We start from the raw sequence: 23,904 nt of genomic DNA, 5'->3' as shown, positions 1-23,904 counted from the left end.
ACTAAATATTGAGATCTGTCATAACTTCTTAAGAAAAGGTTTTTTTTTATTAAAATGGAAAAGCAATTATCTTTTATCAATAAAAATTCAAAGAGGAAAATTGTTCTGTGAATGAAATTAAAAAATTTAAGCAACTTAAAACAATAAATTGGAACAATGTATTTACATGGTTATATATAGATTCCACCACTGCATCAGTTGTGTTACGATATTTCTCCACTCGAGACAGTTAAATTCTACCATTCATTTTATGAGAAAAAAAGTTTTCCCTAGAGACGAGAAATATTTTGCTCACACTGATTGTGAAATGTGAAAAAAGCATAAAAACTAGAGAAATATACATTTAACTAAGGGAATATGACCAAATTCTGTTTAATGCATGTGGAATGCATAGTTTATTCTTTGCGGTCATAATTATTCTGTCAAGTGAGACGTTAGTGCATGTGCTTATGTAGTGATTATAACAAGAATACAGATTTTGGTCATAGTTGGTTTGCATCTGTTCCATAGTATGTATAATTATTTCAATGGCTGATGAAGAAATATTTACGAAAATAAACAATGTTTGACAAGCGATTTGGAAAGGAACATTATTTTGCGAGCAATACAGTACACACAGAGAGTATGTAATCTCATACTCCCTACACTGTGTAAAAACTTGGTGTCACACCAAGAAACTCCAGCAACTCTCTCCAAATCTTGGGAGGAAATTGGGAGAAATTCCTCCCTAAAACTCCTTAATTGTTTATTACCTTGGTGTGGTTTCTCCCAACAACATGATTTTTATTGCTATGATTACCTTTGAAGTGTGCCAGTAGTTGATGACTACAATAAACATTTCTTGTGTTTCCTGTCATTAAATGACAGTCACAAAAATGATGAAAAGTGTGAGATTTGTTAAATTTAATCAGAGACATATTATAATCTGATTTTATTAAAGAATCCTGTACAACTTTATTTATTAAAATTATATTCAGCATTTGTTCTGACCGTGTTGGTTTTTCATACCTAAGAAACATACAAAAACAAACAAAACATCACCTGTAAGTGGAGTATTATTAATAGAAAATAAAGACATATATTTTAATTGAATTTATTCAATCGTTTTTTCTAAATTTAAATGATAAGAAATAAAGGAAGATTATATAAATATAATATATATATGTAATTTATCTACATTATTTTATTTTATTCATTTTTTTTTGTTGAATCATTACTATTATTTTTTAAACCATGTATATACTAATATCTATATGTTTAAACTGACTATAAATACAACTTATTGTAAATATCAAGTTGCCATTCTTGATTATGAGATTATGAAAGAATGTAAATAATTTTCCAATCTAAAAATACATATTTGTATAAAAATTTTAAAAATCATTTCGTTAACCTTTTTTTAGTGCTTTCAGAAATAAAACTAAATAGGAAATGATTGAAATAGGAAGAAGTGAGAGAATAGTTGACCTGTAATTATGTCACTGTCAGACCATGCAGTCGTGCTTTGTTGATTTTTATTACTCTTACCTGCAATCAACAGGTCATAAAACCCTCCCAGATGGGAGTAATTACTTGGTGTTTTTTGGGAGAGAAATCTGTGTTTCACAGTATGACACTGTGTTACACCAGAATCAGTGTTGGGAGTATGAGATTACATCCTCTCTGTGTGTACTGTAGATGGATGAAACATGATCTAAAGCACCCTTTTTAGTCTCCTACCGAAGAAGTCGAAAGGGACTTTAGGTTTGCACTCCGTCCGTCTGTCTGTCTGTCCATCCGTCAGTCAGGCAAATCAGTTTTCCACACTTTTTTTCTTCATGCTTGAAGATATTGATTTGATATTTGGTGTATTTTTTTATCATGACAAGTTACAGATCAAGGTTGAATTTTGTTCCGGTCTGATGATTTTGTGCAGAGTTATGGTCTTTTGACTTAGAAAACTCACTCAAGTAATCAGTTATCCGCACTTTTTTTCGTCATGCTTGAAGATATTGATTTGAAAATTGTATATAGTTTTTTCATGACAAGTTACAAATCAAGTTCAAATTTTGTTCCGGTCTGATGATTTTGTGCAGAGTTATGGTCCATAGACTTAGAAAATTCACTTAAATAATCAGTTTTCAAAACTTTTTTTTCGTCATGCTTGAAGATATTGATTTGAAAATTGGTATATATTTTAACCAAGACAAGTTACAGATCAACTTCAAATTTTGTTCTGGTCTGATGATTTTGTGCAGAGTTATGGTCCTTGGACTTAGAAAATTCACTTAAATAATCAGTTTTCAACACTTTTTTTCTTCATGCTTGAAGATATTGACTTGATATTTGTTATATAGTTTACACCATGACAAGTTATAGATCAAGTTAGAATGTTGTTCCAATACAATGAATTTTTAACTGGTAGGGGTCTAGGGGACTATGTATTGCCATGCAAAACTCACAGAATGCTTGTTATTTTGAAAATTTTTTGCTTCATTGTTCAAGATTTACATGTCTTGAACCGTTTGAATTTAGACAATTTTGCACATATTGCGCACTTACTCCAGTATACCTGTTAGAATTTGTGAAAGAAACATTTGTTTGATAGAAAAAAAAAATCCAATATTTCATTCAAGAGTTATGGGACTTTGCAATTGACCATCTGATAAATAAAAGGTATTTTATGAATGCAATGAACTAGCTGTAGCATGCTTGGATAACATTACTACACAGTTTTTGGGACATGGTGAATTTAAAGTCACTGTAAAGTGTTGATTTTGAAAATTTTCTGGTTTGTCATTCCAGAGTTGTAGGACTTTTAACAGTTATATTTAGGCCGTATTCTCATTAGTAAGTGAGTAATAATTCTCTCTTTACAGTGTTAAGTTGTACTTACATGTGCATGTGTACAAAATATATTCTTTATCTCAAAACAAATTATAAAAATATGCATATGTTTTATATATTTATATATTTTGTAGGAGTGTAACATATACCGGACACACAACATAATGATCAGTTAAGTGAAGATGAAAGTTTTACAGGATCGAGTTGCACAGATTTATTATACACATGGATTATTCTGTGCCTCACATCCTGTGGCGATCCTCACAGCCCTTGTATGTCTCATGTTGGTTACATTGTAAGTATTCTGGTCCATCTCTATGACTGTGGTTGGAAAATTTAGACAATACTCTGTACATTTATTTTGTTCCTGTCTTTATTATAATAGTTCTTTGTTAAAAACTTTTCCCTTCTGCAACACAATAAAAGATGTACTCTCAGTATTGTTTGTCAATTTACTAAAGTTGTTGAATTAATCAACAACTGTGGAATTCTTGTTTCCCGAACTGTTATACAATATCGCTATGTTAATAATGCATACAAGTAGCTCTGAAAGTCTCATTGAACAAGTGTATATATGTTCAAATGAATTTGTAAAAATCACTATCAGTTTTAGTAAGTTTGTTAAATCCATGAAATTGTTCGGAAAAATTAATAAAATCAATCAAAATATTGCTAGGGATTTTGTTACATTGTACATCTCAAACTAGCTGTTTTGACCATAAAAAATGTATATTTTTGTAATATAGAAAAACATATTTTAACCATTTTCTTTTAACAGAAATGTCTAGTTAAACAAATACAATAAATGATTACAAATAAAAAGGCATGTTTACAGTTACAGTAACAGAGATTACAAATTACTGTTCTTATTTTTTCAAGACGTAGTTTTGATGATGTTTACTGTTTCATTATTACCTTATCTTAGTTTTGCACAGTTTATGTTTCAAGAACAACCACATTTAATAAATCTTGTTCATCACAAATGGCAAACAGATATGAATCAAATAAATCAATCTACTTTCAGTGTTGATTACTGTATCTTTTAAGTTGGGTATTTATTCATGACACAAAATCCTACTTGCCCTACACACATTTTTATTGCCATTCATCATTTCAAAGTGACAGCAAGTTTAAGACAGCCCCAAGCCCCTGTTTGAGCGATATTGTTTGTTAGATGTTGATTTAGCTACATATGGACATTCAATAACACAGCTGCAGGGTATTATCACTGCAAAGTACAGAAACAAAACAAACATTAAGACAAACAAGAGACACATTAAAAAAAATCTCAGATCAAGTGTCTCAGATTCCCAAACATAAATAAGGGTTTTCACCCATATTATCAGTTTCATTTCTTGGCCAATCTGATGTATTCACATATTTTGATCTATAAATAGGTTTGTAATGGGTGTAATTAGTTGTTTATTTGTGTATTTCAACTTTCACTTATAAATAGGATTTTAATGGGTGTAATATATTCATAATTTAGTTGTTTATTATTGTATTGCAGCTTTCCTTTGATATATGTTCCATTACCTGGGACAGTGCCTAAATATTATACCACACCTGTTTCTCCTGACACACAACCTCATCACACAACAAAGGGAAGTAATGGAGAGGAAGAAGGGAAAATGCAGCCTCACTGGGTAAATTATTTACTACTGCAATTTTAATTTGTATATACTTGTCTTCCATGAATCCCAAATTGTATAAGAACAATCACCATGAGGCACTGATTGATTAATAAGAAAGCAAAAATGTAATTTTTTTTATAGATTTTGACCAGGAACTCAAAACATAAAGTGGCCAATTGGATGCTGTTGTTGCTTTTAACCTGTCTGATGATAATTTATTTGAAAAATGATTTATTTTCCGTCTTTACAGATGACTACATTTTTATGTGGCTGAGGACATTTTAGCGAAAAAATCAGACATTTTAGGCCAAAAGTGTAACCCCTTTTAGTGCTAAATTGTTAACCCATTTTAGAGAAAAGTGAAATTATCAATGCTCATTTTAGCGACAAATATTAATTCATAGTAGAATGATCAATTTAAAAAGTATCAAGACAGCACAACATAAAAAATACCATATCCATAAAATACAGCACTAAATGTATAAAAAGATAATTGAAGTCTGTTCTAGCCTGAAATTTATATCCCAGAAAACATATGGAATGGACTCTTGATATATCCCTTGTACTAGATTGAGGTGCAGATTCATCAATGCTCCTTGTTACAGTATAATTATGTTGTTGTTTTTAATTTGATGATAGTACCCACAAAAACCATCACATATTGCACTTTTATTTCCTGTTTGTTTCAACAACGTATTTCCATGTTTAACCAAATTGTAAATGCAAGCAACTTAAGCATTAAGCCATCATAAATTACTGTTCTCTGTTTTCATATGGTAAGTATTATCAGAGACATATAAACATGTATATATATGTATGTGGTGTTATTGAACAAGGTAAGTTTTCAGTAAAATAGGCTATCAAAAATAAAGGTGAACAGATTAAACTGGCGCTAAAATGGGATATTATGTATAAATGTTCCCTAGTAGTTTTAAATTTTTTGGATAAAATGTACTGCACCCGTTTTTATGACATAAATCATGTATGCAGAATTTGGTTAAACAATAATAACTTAATCAAATGGAATTCAATACTAATAGCAACGACTAGTCCACTTCTTTGACATGTATTATGGATAAATACTGTATGGAGAATATGGAAGATTTTTGAAAACCTCTTCTAGGAAAAATGACCACACAATCATTAGTCCAACTTTTTGCAATTATCAATTAAACATATATATTTATATGCACTGTGTTTTTGGGTAAAGATTGCATGAAATGCAATCAAAACCCTATGGTACTGACTTGATTTCTAAATCTTCCAAGGTTTATCACTACTTTTGAAATACACAAAATATAGTGCATTGATCATAACATTCTAAACATCCTATCAATGAACATTTCCAGAAATTTATCAATGAAATCGATGCTCAGATATTCAAGTTATAAAATGATGTTATACTTGTCAAGAAAATTACACATAACTTGTGCAAGGTGCAATAATCTAATATCTATTCTAAAAATATCAATGATGTCATTGTTAAAGTAATCTGTAAAATTGGAGTTATCTTCCTTTGTCCATATATAATTGTAGTTGAATCAACTACAACCAATGTTTTTTTACAATGCAGTTACTTCCCACTGAAAAATTAAAGCAATCTTTACCCTTCAGTTCTTACAAGCACTTTGATTGATCTTCTACTAGCACCCAATAAACATCAGTCAAATTTTTTGCAATAATTGATTAAACCGATATATTTGTGTTGGCACGTTTTTTTTCGATCTTAAAGTGGCAAATTAACGCTACAGAATGTTTGTGTTTCAAAGGGAAATAAATGTAGTAAACAGTGTTCTCTCCAAATATTTCATATAGCATCCTGGTAAACATGGAAATTTGAAATACCATCTTGTTTCTTAAAATTATAGCATCACATCAATAACACTATCTATAAGAAAAAAAAAGTTAGATAGCATCACATAAATGTGATTTTAAAAGGCCCAGGGAGAACACTGAGTAAATTCTTACATAAAATCTGCATAGTGAAAACATAATTTTGTGAACTAATGCATAAGGTCATAGAATATTTTTTAAAACAGCAAACAATTTGAACTTTATGATATCAGCAATATTATCTTTTACTATCAAACAATTGTAGTGCAAACATCGAATTCTTTCACAAAATTAAGTAAGTAACTATAACTGCAATTAGCGGTGAAATAAAAATTTTGAAATCATTTTTTATTTATTCAGTTTAAAGGTAAACCCCTAGGATATATTCAGCAGATTGTAGTCAAGGTGGCAGTTTCACCATGGAAACCAGATGTAATGACACCTAGCGATGCTTACAGATCACCTTTAAGTAAAGTGTTCCAGCTGATAGATAAAATCAATCATTTCCAACATAATGAGGGGTAAGATTTATTTTATAATCAGTATTTTTGGTGTAGTTTTTATTAATTTGAAGTTTACTCAGTTCATCTTTTGTGAAAGAAACCACCTCTGTGGTCTCTTGATAGCATGCTCCTCTTGGGTGCAGGAGGTTGTGGATTTCCCATATGGGGTGAAATCAAAGACTTGAACCTTGGTATTTGCTGCTTCTCCACTAAGTATGCAGCATTTGATAGTAAGAGGAAAGACTGGTTGATTTGTGGTCAGAATAATGTGTTTGGTTAGAACGACATGTTTTCCTGCACACTGTTACCTTTTTGAACTACCATGTTAAAAATCAAGCTCAACATGTTGGTCTAGTACGAAGTAAGCAGGGTTTTTATACAAATTACATTAACATGTTCTCCTCCTGATATACATGTACCAGTTATGTTTGTCACTAGAGAGACAATACCAATTCACTGTCATCTTTTGTAAAATTTAAGCCATTGCAGAATAAAGGTTTTATTTTCTGTATGATAGAACTTGTTTGGAAACAAAACTAACAATTCATATTGCACCTAAGAATTGAAGATAACTCTTATATTTTTTTTGTAGTGGAGAAGATTATTCCGTATCAGATATTTGTTTCCGTGTATCAGAGGCTACATCTGCTAGGTACATCAAGGACCTGCTGCCAGAATATTCCTGTATGGTTTTATCACCAGCTAATCTATGGCAGAGCAATCCTCAGAAGTAAGTTAATATAAGATCAAAACATTTTTCATTGAATATTAACTACTTCATGTAAAATTTTATTGTTAGGAAGGCATATAGCTGACTTTTTAGCTCACCTGGCCCGAAGGGCCAAGTGAGCTTTTCTCATCACTTGGCGTCCGGCGTCGTCCGTCGTCGGCGTTAACTTTTTACATTTTGAACTTCTTCTAGAGAACCACTGAATGGAATGAAACCAAACATGGCATGTATGTTCCTTATGAGGTGCTGACCAAGTGTTGTTACTTTGTAGCCGATCCATCATCCAAGATGGCCGCCAGCGGGGGACTTAGTTTAACATAGGACCCTATGGGAAATGCATACAAATGACTTCTTTTAGAGAACCACTGTATGGAATGAAACCAAAAATGGCATGCATGTTCCTTATGAGGTGCTGACCATATGTTGTTACTTTGTAGCAGATCCATCATCCAAGATGGCCGCCATCGGGGAACTTAGTTTAACATAGGACCCTATGGGAAATACATACAAATGTCTTCTTTTAGAGAACCACTGAATGGAATGGAACCAAACATGGCATGAATGTTCCTTATGAGGTGCTGACCAAGTGTTGTTACTTTGTAGCCGATCCATCATCCAAGATGGCCGCCAGTGGGGGACTTAGTTTAACATAGGACCTTATGGGAAATACATAAAAATGTCTTCTTTTAGAGAACCACTGAATGGAATGGAACCAAACATTGCATGAATGTTCCTTATGAGATGCTGACCAAGTGTTGTTACTTTGCAGTCGGTCCATCATCCAAGATGGCCGCCAGCGGGGGACTTAGTTTAACATAGGACCCTATGGGAAATACATACAAATGTCTTCTTTTAGAGAACCACTGAATGGAATGAAACCAAACATGGCATGAATGTTCCTTATGAGGTTCTGACCAAGTGTTGTTACTTTGTAGCCGATCATTCATCCAAGATGGCCGCCAGCAGGGGACTCAGTTTAACATAGGACCCTATGGGAAATACATACAAATGTCTTCTTTAAGAGAACCACTGAATGGAATGAAACCAAACATGGCATGAATGTTCCTTATGAGATGCTGACCAAGTGTTGTTACTTTGTAGCCGATCCATCATCCAAGATGGCCTCCAGCGGGGGACTTAGTTAAACATAGGACCGTATGGGAAATACATAAAAATGACTTCTTTTAGAGAACGAATAAATGGAATGGAACCAAACATTGCATGAATGTTCCTTATGAGATGTTGACCAAGTGTTGTTACTTTGCAGTCGGTCCATCATCCAAGATGGCCGCCAGCGGGGGACTTAGTTTAACATAGGACCCTATAGGAAATACATTCAAATGTCTTCTTTTAGAGAACCACTGAATGGAATGAAACAAAACATGGCATGAATGTTCCTTATAAGGTGCTGACCAAGTGTTGTAACTTTGCAGTCGGTCCATCATCCAGGATGGCCGACAGCTGGGGACTTAGTTTAACATTGGACCCTATGGGAAATACATACAAATGTCTTCTCTTAGAGAACCAGTGAATGGAATGAAACCAAACATGGCATGAATGTTCCTTATAAGGTGCTGACCAAGTGTTGTTACTTTGCAGCCGATCCATCATCCAAGATGGCTGCCAGTGGGTGACTTAGTTTAACATAGGACCCTACGGGAAATACATACAAAATGTCTTCTTTTAGAGAACCTCTGAATGGAATGGAACCAAACATGGCATGAATGTTCCTTATGAGGTGTTGACCAAGTGTTGTTTCTTTGCAGCCGATCCATCATCCAAGATGGCTGCCAGCGGGGGACTTAGTTTAACATAGGACCCTATGGGAAATACATACAAATGTCTTCTTTTAGAGAACCACTGAATGGAATGAAACCAAACATGGCATGAATGTTCCTAATGAGGTGCTGACCAAGTGTTGTTACTTTGCAGTCAGTCCATCATCCAAGATGGCCGACAGCGAGGGACTTAGTTTAACATAGGACCCTATGGGAAATACATACAATTGTCTTCTTTTAGAGAACCAGTGAATGGAATGGAACCAAACATGGCATGAATGTTCCTTATGAGGTGCTGACCAAGTGTTGTTACTTTGCAGTCGATCCATCGTCCAAGATGGCCGCTAGGGGGGGGGTGGGGTGGGGTGGGGGCTTAGTTTAACATAGGACCCTATGGGAAATACATACAAATGTCTTCTTTTAGAGTACCACTGAATGGAATGAAACCAAACATGGCTTGAATGTTCCTTATGAAGTGCTGACCAAGTGTGGCTACTTTGTTGCCGATTTACTGTTCAAGATGGCCACCAGGATATTTTATTAAATAACGGGACCATTATTAATCCAAATTTGGCCTCAATCATTATTTGGGTATCTGTTATGATTTTTATCTATCTTTACATGATTTCTAAAACCAAAGTAGAGTCAGGTGAGCGACACAGGCTCTTGAGAGCCTCTAGTTTATATATTGTCTGTTCATCTGAAGCAAAGTTTTAACATTATGTCATAAATTATGATAAGGAGATGTGGTATGATTGCCAGTGAGACAAGTATCCACCAATGTCTAAATGACTAAGATGTAAGCAACTTTAGGTCACCATGGCCTTCAACAGTCAGCAAAACCCATACTGCACAGTCAGCTATGATAGGCCCAACATGACATAATATGAAACATGACATTATTTCATTATTACTTTTTATTACACAATAAATTTAAGTTGGTTAATTTTCTTAATGGTAACTATGAATGTTCAAATGTTATCACCTAAACAGAAAAAAAATCAGTAAAATCAAGGGTTATCAACTGATTACTGTAAATTCAGAAATTATTACTAGGTTTTTGTCTCGCCTGTCGAAAGTCGCAGAATGCGAGACACAGGGTTTACAATCAAGCTGCGGCGATAGCATAAACTATTTGTATAAAGCTTTATATTTCAGAAGGTAGAAGACATGAATGCTTCATACCTTGTATATAGATAACTTATGTTACGAAGTTTCCATTTGTCATATATAAATAAGGAGAGGTGGTATGAGTGCCAATGAGACAACTATCCATCCAAGTCAAAATGTGTAAAAAGTAAACAATTTTAGGTCAAAGTACGGCCTTCAACACGGAGCCTTGGCTCACACTGAACAGCAAGCTATAAAGGGCCCTAAAAGGCTAGTGTAAAACAATTCAAACAGGAAACCAACGGTCTAATCTATATAAAAAACAAGAAATTAGAAACACTAATGAACCACACCAACAAACGACAACCACTGAACAACAGGCTCCTGACTGAGGACAGGTGCATAAAAATGCAGCGGGTTTAAACATTTTAACAGGCGCCAACCTTCACCCTAACCTGAAACAGTGGTATAACATTACAACATTAAAAGACACACAATAAAATATCAATTGAAATGGCTTAATTCGATCAAAAAGACAATACACAAAAACAAGTAAATATACACTGAACGAATAAGTTTGATCTATGGCACAATGTAAATAAAAAAAAGATGTTTCAATGTCAAAAAGACAACTTTAACCTAGGACAAAATGGCGTTAAATAAAGTAACGTTCACAGGTAAATATAAATATAATAATTTTGTTGTAAGGAGTACAGAAACATTTTTTTCAAAATAAATTTGTTATTCATAGTACAAGTACAGAAGTGAAATTTTTTTCTTCATACTAAATACTTAAGGTGGTACATATTAAAAATAGTAAGACAAGATATAACAAAAAATAAGTAAACATTGAATAACAGAAATGCATTACAAATTGTGTCAACAGGTCAAATTAACACGAAAGTACTATTTGAGAGTACTCGCAGTTACTGAAAGCTTGTTAAAAGCCATAAACAATTAATAATAAAAAATCATGCATTAGAGACTAAAATCAATTAAAACACATCCCAGGCAGGGATTTAGTGTTTTAACGCCATGGACAGTCAAAGAAGACATGACTTGTGCAATGCCAAAATAAATGACTTTGACCTCAATTTCATGGTTCAGTAGACAATGTTTAGTTTTTTTAGGTCTGGTCTATTTCTCAGATACTATAATCAATAGGGCCACTATATTTGGTGTATGGAATGATTATAAGATGTACATGTCCATCTGGCAGGTTTCATCCGACCTTGACCTCATTTTCATTGTTCATTGGTCAATGATAAGTTTTACGCTATTTTGTCAGTTTATCAGATACTATAAGCAAAAGGTCAACTATATTTGGTGTATGGAATGCTTGTGAAGTGTTCATGTCTATCTGGCATGGTTCATCTGTTCTTGACCTAATTTTCACAGAACATTGATAATGTTAAGTTTATGTGATGCTTGTAGTAAAACCATCATAATACAGACTTTCAGCATGAATTCAATGATAAGTAAAACAGGCGAGACATTTCAGCGTGTGCATTCTTGTTATTACTGAGAATAATGCAACTGGGTAAGAATCGCTATTATAGGAAGTTGTATTCTGATATCTGATACATACATCTGTATGTAAATTTTCCTGAAATTGCAATAATTTATCTCGAATTTTGATTGGTCATGTCAAAATCACAATGATAAATGCTTGCAATAACTTCTGAATTTACAGTATTAACTTTATTTTGAGCATAAGCCCTGAAATTTTAATCAATTAGGCAGCTTTTGCTGTGTATGAGTTTTACCAACTGAAATTTGGAACCCAGTGAAATTTGACCTTTTTAATGGCTTACTAGTTTATCTTGAGCCAAACAAAAACCCAGCAACAAGTACTTAGTATAATATATGCAAATATATGCAAATATTGCCATTTGAATTTATGAGAGTTCTAATTATTTACTCCATTTTTTCTTTGTGTGAGTCATTGATGATGTCAAATTTTAACAAATATCTTTTACTTTGTCACAACCTTCAATGTATAAAGAGGTTTTTGTTTTGATTATTTTTGTCTTAAATTTTTTTAAATTTCAGATTCAGAGATGATGAAGTTTTGAGGACTATATTTAAGAGGCACGGACAAGCTCTAGAGACTCCCCCTTATCCTAAAGGTAAACAATATCAATTTAGTTCATGTGATAATAAAGATCAGTAGAAACCAAGTTTATTGACTTTTATCATTCAATCAGTGCTACATGTCCACAAATCTTAAAATTCCTAGAAAGCACCCTGCCCACATCATGAATACCATATAGAGTAGACAAGTGTTGTTTCTAGGGGGAAATAAAAAAATCCTTGTGATGGTGGACTAATCTGAGTTTTATATTTATGGTAATGTTTCTTTCTGTTTCAGACATACTATTTGGATTACCATGGACAAACACAGGAATCTCCAGATATTTTATCAGGAACAAACAAAGGACAATATCTTATGCTGTCACCTTAGTCCTGAAGAAATATGATCATAAGTATGTAACACTGGTTATATTCTAATTCATTACCTCAAACGAACATAAAGTATTTATAAAATAAAAACAAACACTTATTTCATAGGAATAGCTCGCCAACATGTGCAGCTTACTTGATTATTTTATTACAAAAATGAAATAATATGAGTCCCAATGCGGAAACGTCAATACCTCTATGTGGTACACGACAGCCTACAAAATAGAAAATCAAAGTGCGAAATCATATAATATATATATGTAAGTCTAAAATTTGAACCAATGTCATAGTATAAATAAACATTCATTTTTGGGGGAGGGGGTACCCCTTCATCTAAACTAAACTGCACTTTATACGAGATTCGAATGACAATATTCCTTAACTGACTTTAACTAAAAACTATTCACGCTTAAAAAATCCTGTGCTATTTACATATTAAATATCATACTCAATATATTTACGCATTGCAACAAATATTGACTAATCGATTGACTATTTGATATAAACACCTATAGATGACCTCTATAAAGACACACACTCACATGTGTTGGTTTACATAAATAGAAACGTGTATGCTCAACTTTAATAAATACATTTATTTCAAATCAGAATTAAGATAATGAAAATTATTCATATTATTTTAGGTCCCTTTTGGTCATATAGCTCTTAAGTTTTCTACTTTTTATACATCCCTGGATTTCAAATGGTTGGGTGTTCCTAATGAAGGTAAATCCAGGAGAGTGCATTGATCACACAAAATTTGTAAAGCGTTATTATCCTTTACATGACAATTATATTTTTTGTAATTTTTCTTTAATGGTATTTCATCATGTGTATCTGTTTTTGTAAACTTTTTGAACACGAAATCAAAAATATACCTTGGATAACATGGAATTTAATTCTCTCTGCTCTCCCCATGCCTAGCTAGTTCATATCTATGAAAAATTCAAGGTAAATAATGATATAATGACCCTAACTAAGAAAATGGTTGTCCATCAAGATAAAGTATACAGTTTACATCTGTTCTGACTAAAACTGTATATAATTCTAGTCAATGTGTGAATGAATGATATAATATATGAAAAAGATGACGGGAATTACAAACAAAAATATAATGGATAATATCTTATTGGGTTATCTGTTAATTCATGTTTGTCAATTGTTGACTCAATTACAGCCATTAGACTGCAGAAATTGCATCAACTTTTAACTTTTGTGCTAATTTGATATTTTGTAATCATGGTAATTGTATAATGATAAGCTACAAATTGTTTCTCCTGTTATACACTTTAAAAGAATTCAGAAGTTTGATTAATTTTATACTTATAAATCAAAGGGGTTGTTGGGTATACATCAATTAGAAAGCGATCTAACAATGCTAAGAAAAACAATATAGAAGACTTGTTGGGGTCATCATACACTATTCAACAATAGACAAGATGCTGTAACATTGATTAAGCTCTAAATTGCCATGAGCATAAACAAGTTATGCAATTTTGTACACACTGTGTTTATTATCATGTGTAAGGTATTGAACTTCTATTTTGTATGATCCAGTACAATAAGTGTTACAGATAAAGCTAGCATATTGTTTTGATATACTTGTAATGGAATAATAGCCCTTGACGATTAGACTGTGATCTATGCATGTTATTGTGTCAGACACGTCTAGTTAGATATGTTCATGTATTAAGATATCTTAACTCTTATGGATTACTTGCTTTACAGATTTTTAGATGCTTTAAAGAAGAAATTGATAGACTGGTACCCTGAGACTGTAAACAATGTAAATTTGACAGAACCAGTCAACATTGTACATGTGCACTACCAAGAAATTAAGTTCATGTCGGAGTATACATATCTAGTGGTCACTTATATTGTATTGTTCTTGTATTTGTATTTTTCTGTCAGTAAGTTATCAATTTGTTTCATATATATCACTATAAATGTATGAATAAGTAAGGGTATTAAGTTTGTCATAATAACTATTGAAACAGCGCTTCATCTATGTAGACATAAAAGTCATATAGGCTTTCACCTAATGCTCATAATATACAAGAAGCTTTAAATATCTGTATGAAACAAATAGATGACACTTCCTGCTATTCAAAAACACAGATTAAGTGGTTGATGCTTAATGTTTTCTCCACTGAAATCTGAATATAGTTTCATACATTCATACAATGTAATAAACTGTAAAACCAATGATAAATCAAATGATTATATAGGGCTTTTGTCGTAGCCCCTGACTTTTTATAATTGATTTGTTCTGAACACTTTTTTAAAGATGTTTATATATTGTTATGCGTTCTAAGAAGAAAGTCATCATGATAGATTGATTGATCATTGTCAGCTTTACATTTCTTGGCATATATAATAGAAATGTTCATATTGAGGTCAAACTTTTCTATTGTTATGTGCATGATAGCTAGCTATTTTATTAGACGATTTTCATTCAAATGACAAAATATATCATAAGAGCACTTATATTATTTGTATTACTTTACACTTTTTGTCAAGCCTGCGACTTTTGTCGCAAAAGCGAGACATAGCGATCCTACATTTCGTCAGCAGCGGCATCCACAAATATTCACTCTGTGGTTAAAGTTTTTGAAATTTTAATAACTTTCTTAAAATATCCTGAATTTCTACCAAACTTGGACAGAAGCTTGTTTATGATCATAAGATAGTATCCAGAAGTAAATTTTGTAAAAAAAAAAATCCTGTTTATCCATATTTTACTTATAAATAGACTTAGTTTTTCTGCCAGTTAACATTACATTCACTCTGTGGTTAAAGTTTTAAAAATTTTGATAACTTTCTTAAACTATCCTGGATTTCTACCAAACTTGGACAGAAGCTTGTTTATGATCATAAGATAGTATCCAGAAGTAAATTTTGTAAAAAAAAAAATCCTGTTTATCCATATTTTACTTATAAATGGACTTAGTTTTTCTGCCAGTTAACATTACATTCACTCTGTGGTTAAAGTTTATAATCAAAAGCTAGTATCTAGAAGGAAATTTTGTAAAATTTATTTCCTGTTTTCCGTATATTACTTATAAATGGACTGTTGTCTGCTCTTTGGTTGGGTTGTTGTCTCTTTGACATATTCCCCATTTCCATTCTCAATTTTAGATTTTCTTACAGTTAACATTACATACAGTCTTCAGTTAAAGTTTTTAAAACATTTATTAGATTCATAAACCATCCTGGATTTTTACCAAACTTGGACAGAAGCTTCTTACAATCAAAAGATAGTATCTAGAGGAAAACTTTTAATAATGTTTTCCCCATTTTTATTGAGCCTGTCACCAAAGCTAGACATAGCAATCCTACATTCCGTCGGCGGCGGAAGCGGCGGCGTCCACAAATATTCACTCTATGGTTAAGGTTTTTTAATTTTTAATAACTTTCTTATCTATCCTGAATTTTTAACAAACTTGGACAGAAGCTTGTTTATGATCATAAGATAGTATTCAGAAGTAGATTTTGTAAAAAACAAATCCAGTTTTCCATATATTACTTATAAATGGACTTATTTTTTCTACCAGTTACTATAACATTCACTCTGTGGTTAAAGTTTTTAAAATTTTAATAACTTTCTTAAACTATCCTGGATTTGTACCAAACTTGGACAGAAGCTTGTTTATGATCTGAAGATAGTATCCAGAAGAACATTTTGTAAAATAATTATTTCTGTTTTTCAGTATTTTACTTATAAATGGACTTAGTTTTTCTTCAAGTTAACATACCATTCACTCTGTGGTGAAAGTTTTTAAAATTTTAATAACTTTCTTCTACCATACTGGATTTTAACCAAACTTGCATAGAAGCTTGTTAATGATCAATATAAGGAAAGTTTAGGATTTTTTTTTTTAGTTTTTCTGTATTTCACTTTTAACCTTACATACATTTACATTAACTCTTTGGTTATATTTATGTCACCTGGCCGATAATCATTTTATTTTAATTGACTCTATAATCATTGAAAATGTTGTTTATGAGGAAAAAAATGCTTCCCATATTTCCTATAACACACAATTTTCTTATTTGCACATATATTCTACTTTTTTAGTTGCATCAAGTATTTTGAACAAAATTTTATAATTGCATCTTCTATTTACATGCATTTTTATTGACGAATTAAGGGATAAAAATATCAAGCAATGTAAAAATTATCTTCTTTATCATTTCTTCATTCAATAAATTTATGTTTCAACTCTTTTATAAGTGTATAGATTTGATTGCATACTGTATTCATTTTTTACAAGCATAACTTTTTTCATACATTTCAAACGTTTTATTTCATTAACTGTAAATCTATTATGAGCATTCCCCTATCACACCGAAAACATAGACAACAGCAAAAGTAGGCTAGCCACTGGGTTCCGCGGAACACTTACAAATTTTTAATATCGCATTGGTATTATGAAAGTCCAAGGCTTCTTGTATGAGCAGAAGTCTTTGTAAGCCCCTCATATAAAATACTTGACACAATTGTCAACAATGCTAAAATATAAAAATAAAAAATCATGTGGTCTGAATTACGAGTTAACATAAAATAATTTTTGACTATATTTTTTTGAAAAAGAAGTAAACAAGGTCAGTAAAATAATTGAATAAATAATTGTTACTTTTTTGTGTTATAGGTAAAATAGATATGGTGAAGTCAAAAGGAGGATTAGCTTTTAGTGCAGTATTTACTGTTGTAGCCTCTCTTCTCATGTCTGTCAGTATCTGTACTATGTTTGGATTGACACCTACTTTAAATGGAGGGTAGGTATTTAGTGCAGTATTTACTGTTGTAGCCTCTCTTCTTATGTCTGTCAGTATCTGTACTATGTTTGGATTGACACCTACTTTAAATGGAGGGTAGGTATTTAGTGCAGTACTTACTGTTGTAGCCTCTCTTATGTTTGTCAGTATCTGTACTATGTTTGGATTGACACTTACTCTAAGTGGAGGGTAGGTATTTAGTGCAGTATTTACTGTGGTAGCCTCTCTTCTCATGTCTGTCAGTATCTGCACTGTTTGGATTGACACCTTCTCTAAATGGAGGGTAGGTATTTAGTGCAGTATTTACTGTGGTAGCCTCTCTTCTTATGTCTGTCAGTATCTGCACTATGTTTGGATTGACACCTGCTCTAAATGGAGGGTAGGTATTTAGTGCAGTATTTACTGTTGTAGCCTCTCTTCTCATGTCTGTCAGTATCTGTACTATGTTTGGATTGACACCTACTTTAAATGGAGGGTAGGTATTTAGTGCAGTACTTACTGTTGTAGCCTCTCTTATGTCTGTCAGTATCTGTACTATGTTTGGATTGACACCTACTCTAAATGGAGGGTAGGTATTTCGTGCTGTATTTACTGTTGTAGCCTCTCTTCTCATGTCTGTCAGTATCTGTACTATGTTTGGATTGACACCTACTCTAAATGGAGGGTAGGTATTTAGTGCAGTATTTACTGTTGTAGCCTCTCTTCTCATGTCTGTCAGTATCTGTACTATGTTTTGATTGACACCTACTCTAAATGGAGGGTAGATATTTAGTGCAGTATTTACTGTTGTAGCCTCTCTTCTCATGTCTGTCAGTATCTGTACTATGTTTGGATTGACACCTACTCTAAATGGAGGGTAGGTATTTAGTGCAGTATTTACTGTTGTAGCCTCTCTTATGTCTGTCAGTATCTGTACTATGTTTGGATTGACACTTACTCTAAGTGGAGGGTAGGTATTTAGTGCAGTATTTACTGTGGTAGCCTCTCTTCTTATGTCTGTCAGTATCTGCACTATGTTTGGATTGACACCTGCTCTAAATGGAGGGTAGGTATTTAGTGCAGTATTTACTGTGGTAGCCTCTCTTCTTATGTCTGTCAGTATCTGCACTGTTTGGATTGACACCTTCTCTAAATGGAGGGTAGGTATTTAGTGCAGTATTTACTGTGGTAGCCTCTCTTCTTATGTCTGTCAGTATCTGCACTATGTTTGGATTGACACCTGCTCTAAATGGAGGGTAGGTATTTAGTGCAGTATTTACTGTTGTAGCCTCTCTTCTCATGTCTGTCAGTATCTGTACTATGTTTGGATTGACACCTACTCTAAATGGAGGGTAGGTATTAGAGGAGGTCTAGAAAAATATGTCTTGCTAGTTGATGGAAATTTAATGGATGTTTTAATCATAAGAAGTTGTATAATAAAATGAATTTACCTCAACTTTGAAAACTCCTTTCTCTTACAGTTATTCCTTGTTCAATTTAGATTATATAAGTTTTTAAAATTTAAGCACTGAAAATAAAGCGTCAACTTTTCATATGAATTAATCTTGCATATGTAATGTTATTCTTAGAAATTTGGAGTCAGTTTACATGAAAACATGTATTTATTTTTTTCTTTCAGGGAGATATTTCCATACCTTGTGGTACTTATTGGTGTTGAGAACATACTAGTGATTACAAAGTCTGTTGTATCAACCCCTGTAGATTTGGAGGTCAAATACAGGATAGCTCAAGGTCAATATTGAATCTAAATGTGTATTTATACATTAAATATTGTATATTCTCTCAACAGATGTTGTATAGGTATAGGTAAGACTAAATTACACAATAAAGCCAAAGATGAAACAAATGCTATAAAATTTACTTTATAAATGCAGTAAAATAAAAGAAAAAGTACTTTTCTCTCAAGAAAATACTGTTTAAAACATTAAAACCAGAATAAGTATGAAAAGATTAGCAAAAACTATAAAAAAGGTTACCTATGTTTAGGGAAGTGGTTAAATGACATACTTAGAACAAGACAGTCCTGTTGGGCACTACCAAGACTGCCAACAGTTGAGTAGTGATATCAATTAAAGATATCCAATTTGTTGATTGTTTTGCTTACTGTTCAGTGGGAAATATTTCATACATAATAAGGAGGGGAAAAAAATTAAACTGCATTGATTAATTAGGTTCTGCAAAGTTTGTCAATGGGCATGAACGTTGGAAAATTTGGACTGCCGCTGAAACGATGGGTATGTAGAATAGTAGCAGAAATTTGTATTGCAATAGGCCATCTATTAATCATTTCAACATTTGTTGCATGGGTTCTTTAAAATACAGAGAGTGCTTTAACATCCCTATCCCGACTGCTGGATGTGACTGCATATTTATCCAAACTTTAAAGCCAAACAGACACTGCCTCAGCATGGTTCTTATTGCAGTACAGCTAGGCAACCAAATTTCTAAACCTTTGTGATTCAAATCTGATTGTAATAGGACATTCTTCTGCATCAACCTTTAGGACACTGATTTGCATTGTCATAGATTTTATTACATTACATTATTGTGAACCTTTGGTGTCGGCTTGCATATATACTTAAATCATTTCAGTGTCTAGACAGTGATTACTGGTTTAATGATAATTTTTCTAACAAATACTTGAACTGATGTGATACTGACTGAGTTAAAGGGATGTAGCTACCAGTCTTGCTACACATAGCAATTTTTAAATCAGCCATTTGAAAATTCCACTTGATTTTCTTATTTTAACTCTTATATTTAGAGTTTCAAATCAATCAAAAGGCAATCTGTTTTCAAGAAGTTCATTGATGCTTGCACAATTATAATATAAAGTACAGAGCGTAATATTATTAAAAACAATTACTCCTATACTTGTAAACACATAGTATTTTGTTTGATTAACTGCTTTCTTTTCAAATGTGTCCTGCACATTACAGAAATACATATTCTCTTTTAACTTTATTTACCAGGTATTAGTAAGGAAGGTTGGTACATAACCAAGAACTTGGCAACAGAACTGATGATTGTAGTTGGAGGTTTTGTTACATTTGTTCCACAGATTCAGGTAATGTTGACCTACCTTACAGTTCATAGCTCATTTTCCAAATTTTTATGGCCTCGCAACAAAGTTGTCAGGGCCATTTAGTTTTACTCTTATCCGTCATTCCGTCATTTTTTCTAAACGCCTTCACAAATTGAGCTGATTTTTTGTATGTGAATCTATTATGATGAGTTAAAGATTGAGTTTACGTCTGGTTCAACTCCACTGATTTATGCCGAAATTATGGGCTTTGGACTTTTGAATATTTCGTGAAAATAACAGTTGAAAAAAAATCAGGAAAAACACGAGTTTTACCTGTTTAGAGATGAACATGAGAGAAAAGACATTTTTTCAATGCTTTAACCAAACATGCAATTTTTATAAAGTTATGTAATTAATTGAATTAAATGCATAACAGTAAATGTGCCAAAACAAAAGGCTTCAAGACATAGTCATAGAATAGTTGGAAAATGCTTGCTAGTTAAATCTGCAAGTTCAGATATGACTCATTTTTCTTCTTTGATAGTTTTATTAAATTTTGTATTCTCAACTTCACTCCTTTTCATTTGTGCTCACCTGGCCATCAGGGCCTAGTGAGCCTTTCTCATCACTTGCAGTCCGTCGTTGTCGTCCTCGCCAACTGTTAGTTTTTACAAAAATCTTCTCTAAAATTACTGTGCCAAATTTAACCAAACTTGGCCACAATTACCATTGGGGTATCTAGTTTAAAAAATATGTCTGATGACCCAGCTTGCCAACCAAGATGGCTGCATGGCTTTAAATTGAACAATGGGGTAAAATGCAACTTTTGTCAATTCTTGAAAACCACTATAAAAAGAGAAAATCTGACAGGGGCAGAAATGTTCAGAATGTTGAGCTATAACTATTGTCCATTTACGTCAAAACAGTGAGACTACTTCTTATTGGAGTTATTGCCAAGTTTAACCATTTATTTTCATTTTTGCCTATTATCTTGAAATCTTTAAAAAAAAAAAGAGAGAAACTTTAAACAGCAAAAAGGATCAGTAAAACAAGATCTTCAACTAAGTCAACTTTATCAAAATTGTCAGATGACTCCTTATTAGAGTTATTGTTTTGAATATTTTTACAAATTTTTTGTATTTTTACCTAATATTTTAATACAAAAATCCTCTTCTCTAAGCTTAATTTAACCAAACTTTGCCACAACCATTTTTGGGGTATTTAGTTTAAAAGATGTGTCCGACTGCAAACCAACATGGCTAAAAATAAACTTAAAGGTAAAATGCAAGTTTTGTCTATTATGTTAAAAATCGCTATGAATAGAGAAAACTGACTGGCGATAGAAATGTTCAGAATGTTGAGATCTACATGCTGTCCATTTACGTCAAAAATGTCAGACATTTTCATATAGTTCTTGCCATAAAATGGTAAATTTTACTAATTTCTTTTATTTTTGCCTATTATTTTGAAAAACTAATTAAGAAAAATTATCAGCAAGACAAGATCTATTTGAAAGTCAAATGGTTGAAATCGTCAAAGGACTTGTTCTTGGAGTTATTGCTCTTTAATGACGATTTTTACCATATTTGACATTTTTATACGCCCGTTTACGGGACGTATTATGGTATACCGTTGTCTGTCCATCCGTCCGTCGTCAATATGTAGGACAATAACTCAAAAACACTTTAACCAATTTGCATGATACTTTGGTGAATTGTTTATAGAATCATGTGCATAACAGCGTAGACGAGACCATTGATTGGCGCGCTAAAATATCCCATTGACTGGGTCAGATTAGGTGAACGTTCGTCTGTAACGCCCACTATTCACGACGTATTTGTTATAGACATTTAAACTGTGGGGTCACCAAAGGGTCTCAACGCCTAAATAAAATGATTCGAAAACAAAACTAATCAGGAATAACCTTTGTGTTTTGATTTATATTGAATACTTAAATGTTCTTTACTTGTGTTTTTGTTATGTTTTGATAATCAATTTTTATGATATCGCACGTTCTTTCAGCAAAAAAAGGATTTAACTGGCTTTAAAAGTTACAATGCATGTGTTGATTATTATCTTTTTTCGGACGTCAAAAGGATTTAACAATTGCGGTTGTCCAATTATGTCATCTTTTAACTTTTATCTGGTCAAAATTTTATTTTGAAACGAATGCATGATCAACTTTTAAAAGTGTGCAAACACCAAACATATAGACAAAATATACTTCTACTTCTGTCCTGTCTTTTTCGTACTTGCAAGTTATTAGACAGTAAAAAGGCTATTTGGATCAAGCCTTGTGAAATTTGCATTTTCGTTTTTGAATAGGTAAAATGTATAGTTTGGTGAACTTTTCTGCTAACTACTATACTTGTGAAAAACCCTTGGCAACATAAACATTTTTTTTTAATCGACCCAATTTACATAGTAATGGACGACATTGTACATTTTCTGATCGCAAATAAAATATTTATATAATATACTGTGCACTGTAGTTCGTATATTCATTTTTTCTTTTGTTAATGGATTTTCCCGTCTTTCTGGGAGCAATTATTTGTTATTGACTCCTTAAGCTTACTCGCAAATAATTTAAAACCAAGACTTGCAAAAAAAATGTCCAAACAAACCTTGATTTTCCTTTTTTTTAAACATACATCTCAGTCATAGATAAGGACTTAAATTCGCCAGGTCTTTAATTTCAAGTAAGTGAGTTGACCAAAGTAACATTGCGGACCATTTGCCAGTTTCCATGCGGTATCCGTGTTTTTTCACTCGCTCTGTTCTGCATCCACTGATCTTTCGTGTTTGTCATGACAAGGCCATTTGAAGCTTTCATGCTATACAGTGTGTGTTTTGCTTATTGTTGAAGGTCGTACAGTGACCTATATTGCTAACTTCTGTTGACCGCTGGAAGGGATTTGTCTGATTGTCTATCACACCACATATTCTTATTTTTATATGCAGTTATATCTATAATAAAATTGAGAATTGAAACGGGGAATGTATCAAAGAGACAACAATCCGACCAAAGAGCAGAAAATTTGTTTTTCGTTAATTGTTTTGTTGTAGATTAGGCCATTGGTTTTCTCAATTGAATTGTTTCATATTTTTCATGTCGGGGACTGTTGTAGCCGACTATACGATATGGGTTTTTCTCATTATTGAAGGCCGTACGGTTGCCTATAATTGCTTACATCCACTTCATTTGAACTTTGGTGGATAGTTG

General features: G+C 32.6%; 1 protein-coding gene across 1 annotated transcript in view; it reads left to right on the top strand.

Annotated features, from left to right (window-relative positions):
- The window catches only part of LOC127730710 (sterol regulatory element-binding protein cleavage-activating protein-like), a 43,672-nt gene that overhangs the window by 3,708 nt on the left and 16,060 nt on the right, over positions 1-23,904 (top strand). The window contains exons 2-11 of the mRNA XM_052239219.1: positions 2,961-3,121; positions 4,337-4,472; positions 6,654-6,814; positions 7,389-7,526; positions 12,467-12,543; positions 12,786-12,900; positions 14,606-14,787; positions 17,530-17,656; positions 19,275-19,387; positions 20,629-20,723. Coding sequence (XP_052095179.1) covers positions 3,009-3,121; positions 4,337-4,472; positions 6,654-6,814; positions 7,389-7,526; positions 12,467-12,543; positions 12,786-12,900; positions 14,606-14,787; positions 17,530-17,656; positions 19,275-19,387; positions 20,629-20,723 — 1,257 coding nt within the window. The 5' untranslated portion in view covers positions 2,961-3,008. The remainder of the gene's footprint in view (positions 1-2,960; positions 3,122-4,336; positions 4,473-6,653; positions 6,815-7,388; positions 7,527-12,466; positions 12,544-12,785; positions 12,901-14,605; positions 14,788-17,529; positions 17,657-19,274; positions 19,388-20,628; positions 20,724-23,904) is intronic.

The sequence above is a fragment of the Mytilus californianus genome, unplaced genomic scaffold, assembly GCF_021869535.1.
Source record: "Mytilus californianus isolate M0D057914Y unplaced genomic scaffold, xbMytCali1.0.p SCAF_2, whole genome shotgun sequence".
Classification (NCBI taxonomy): domain Eukaryota; kingdom Metazoa; phylum Mollusca; class Bivalvia; order Mytilida; family Mytilidae; genus Mytilus; species Mytilus californianus.
Note: the sequence above shows the minus strand (reverse complement) of the source record. Positions and strands in the feature narration are given on the sequence as shown.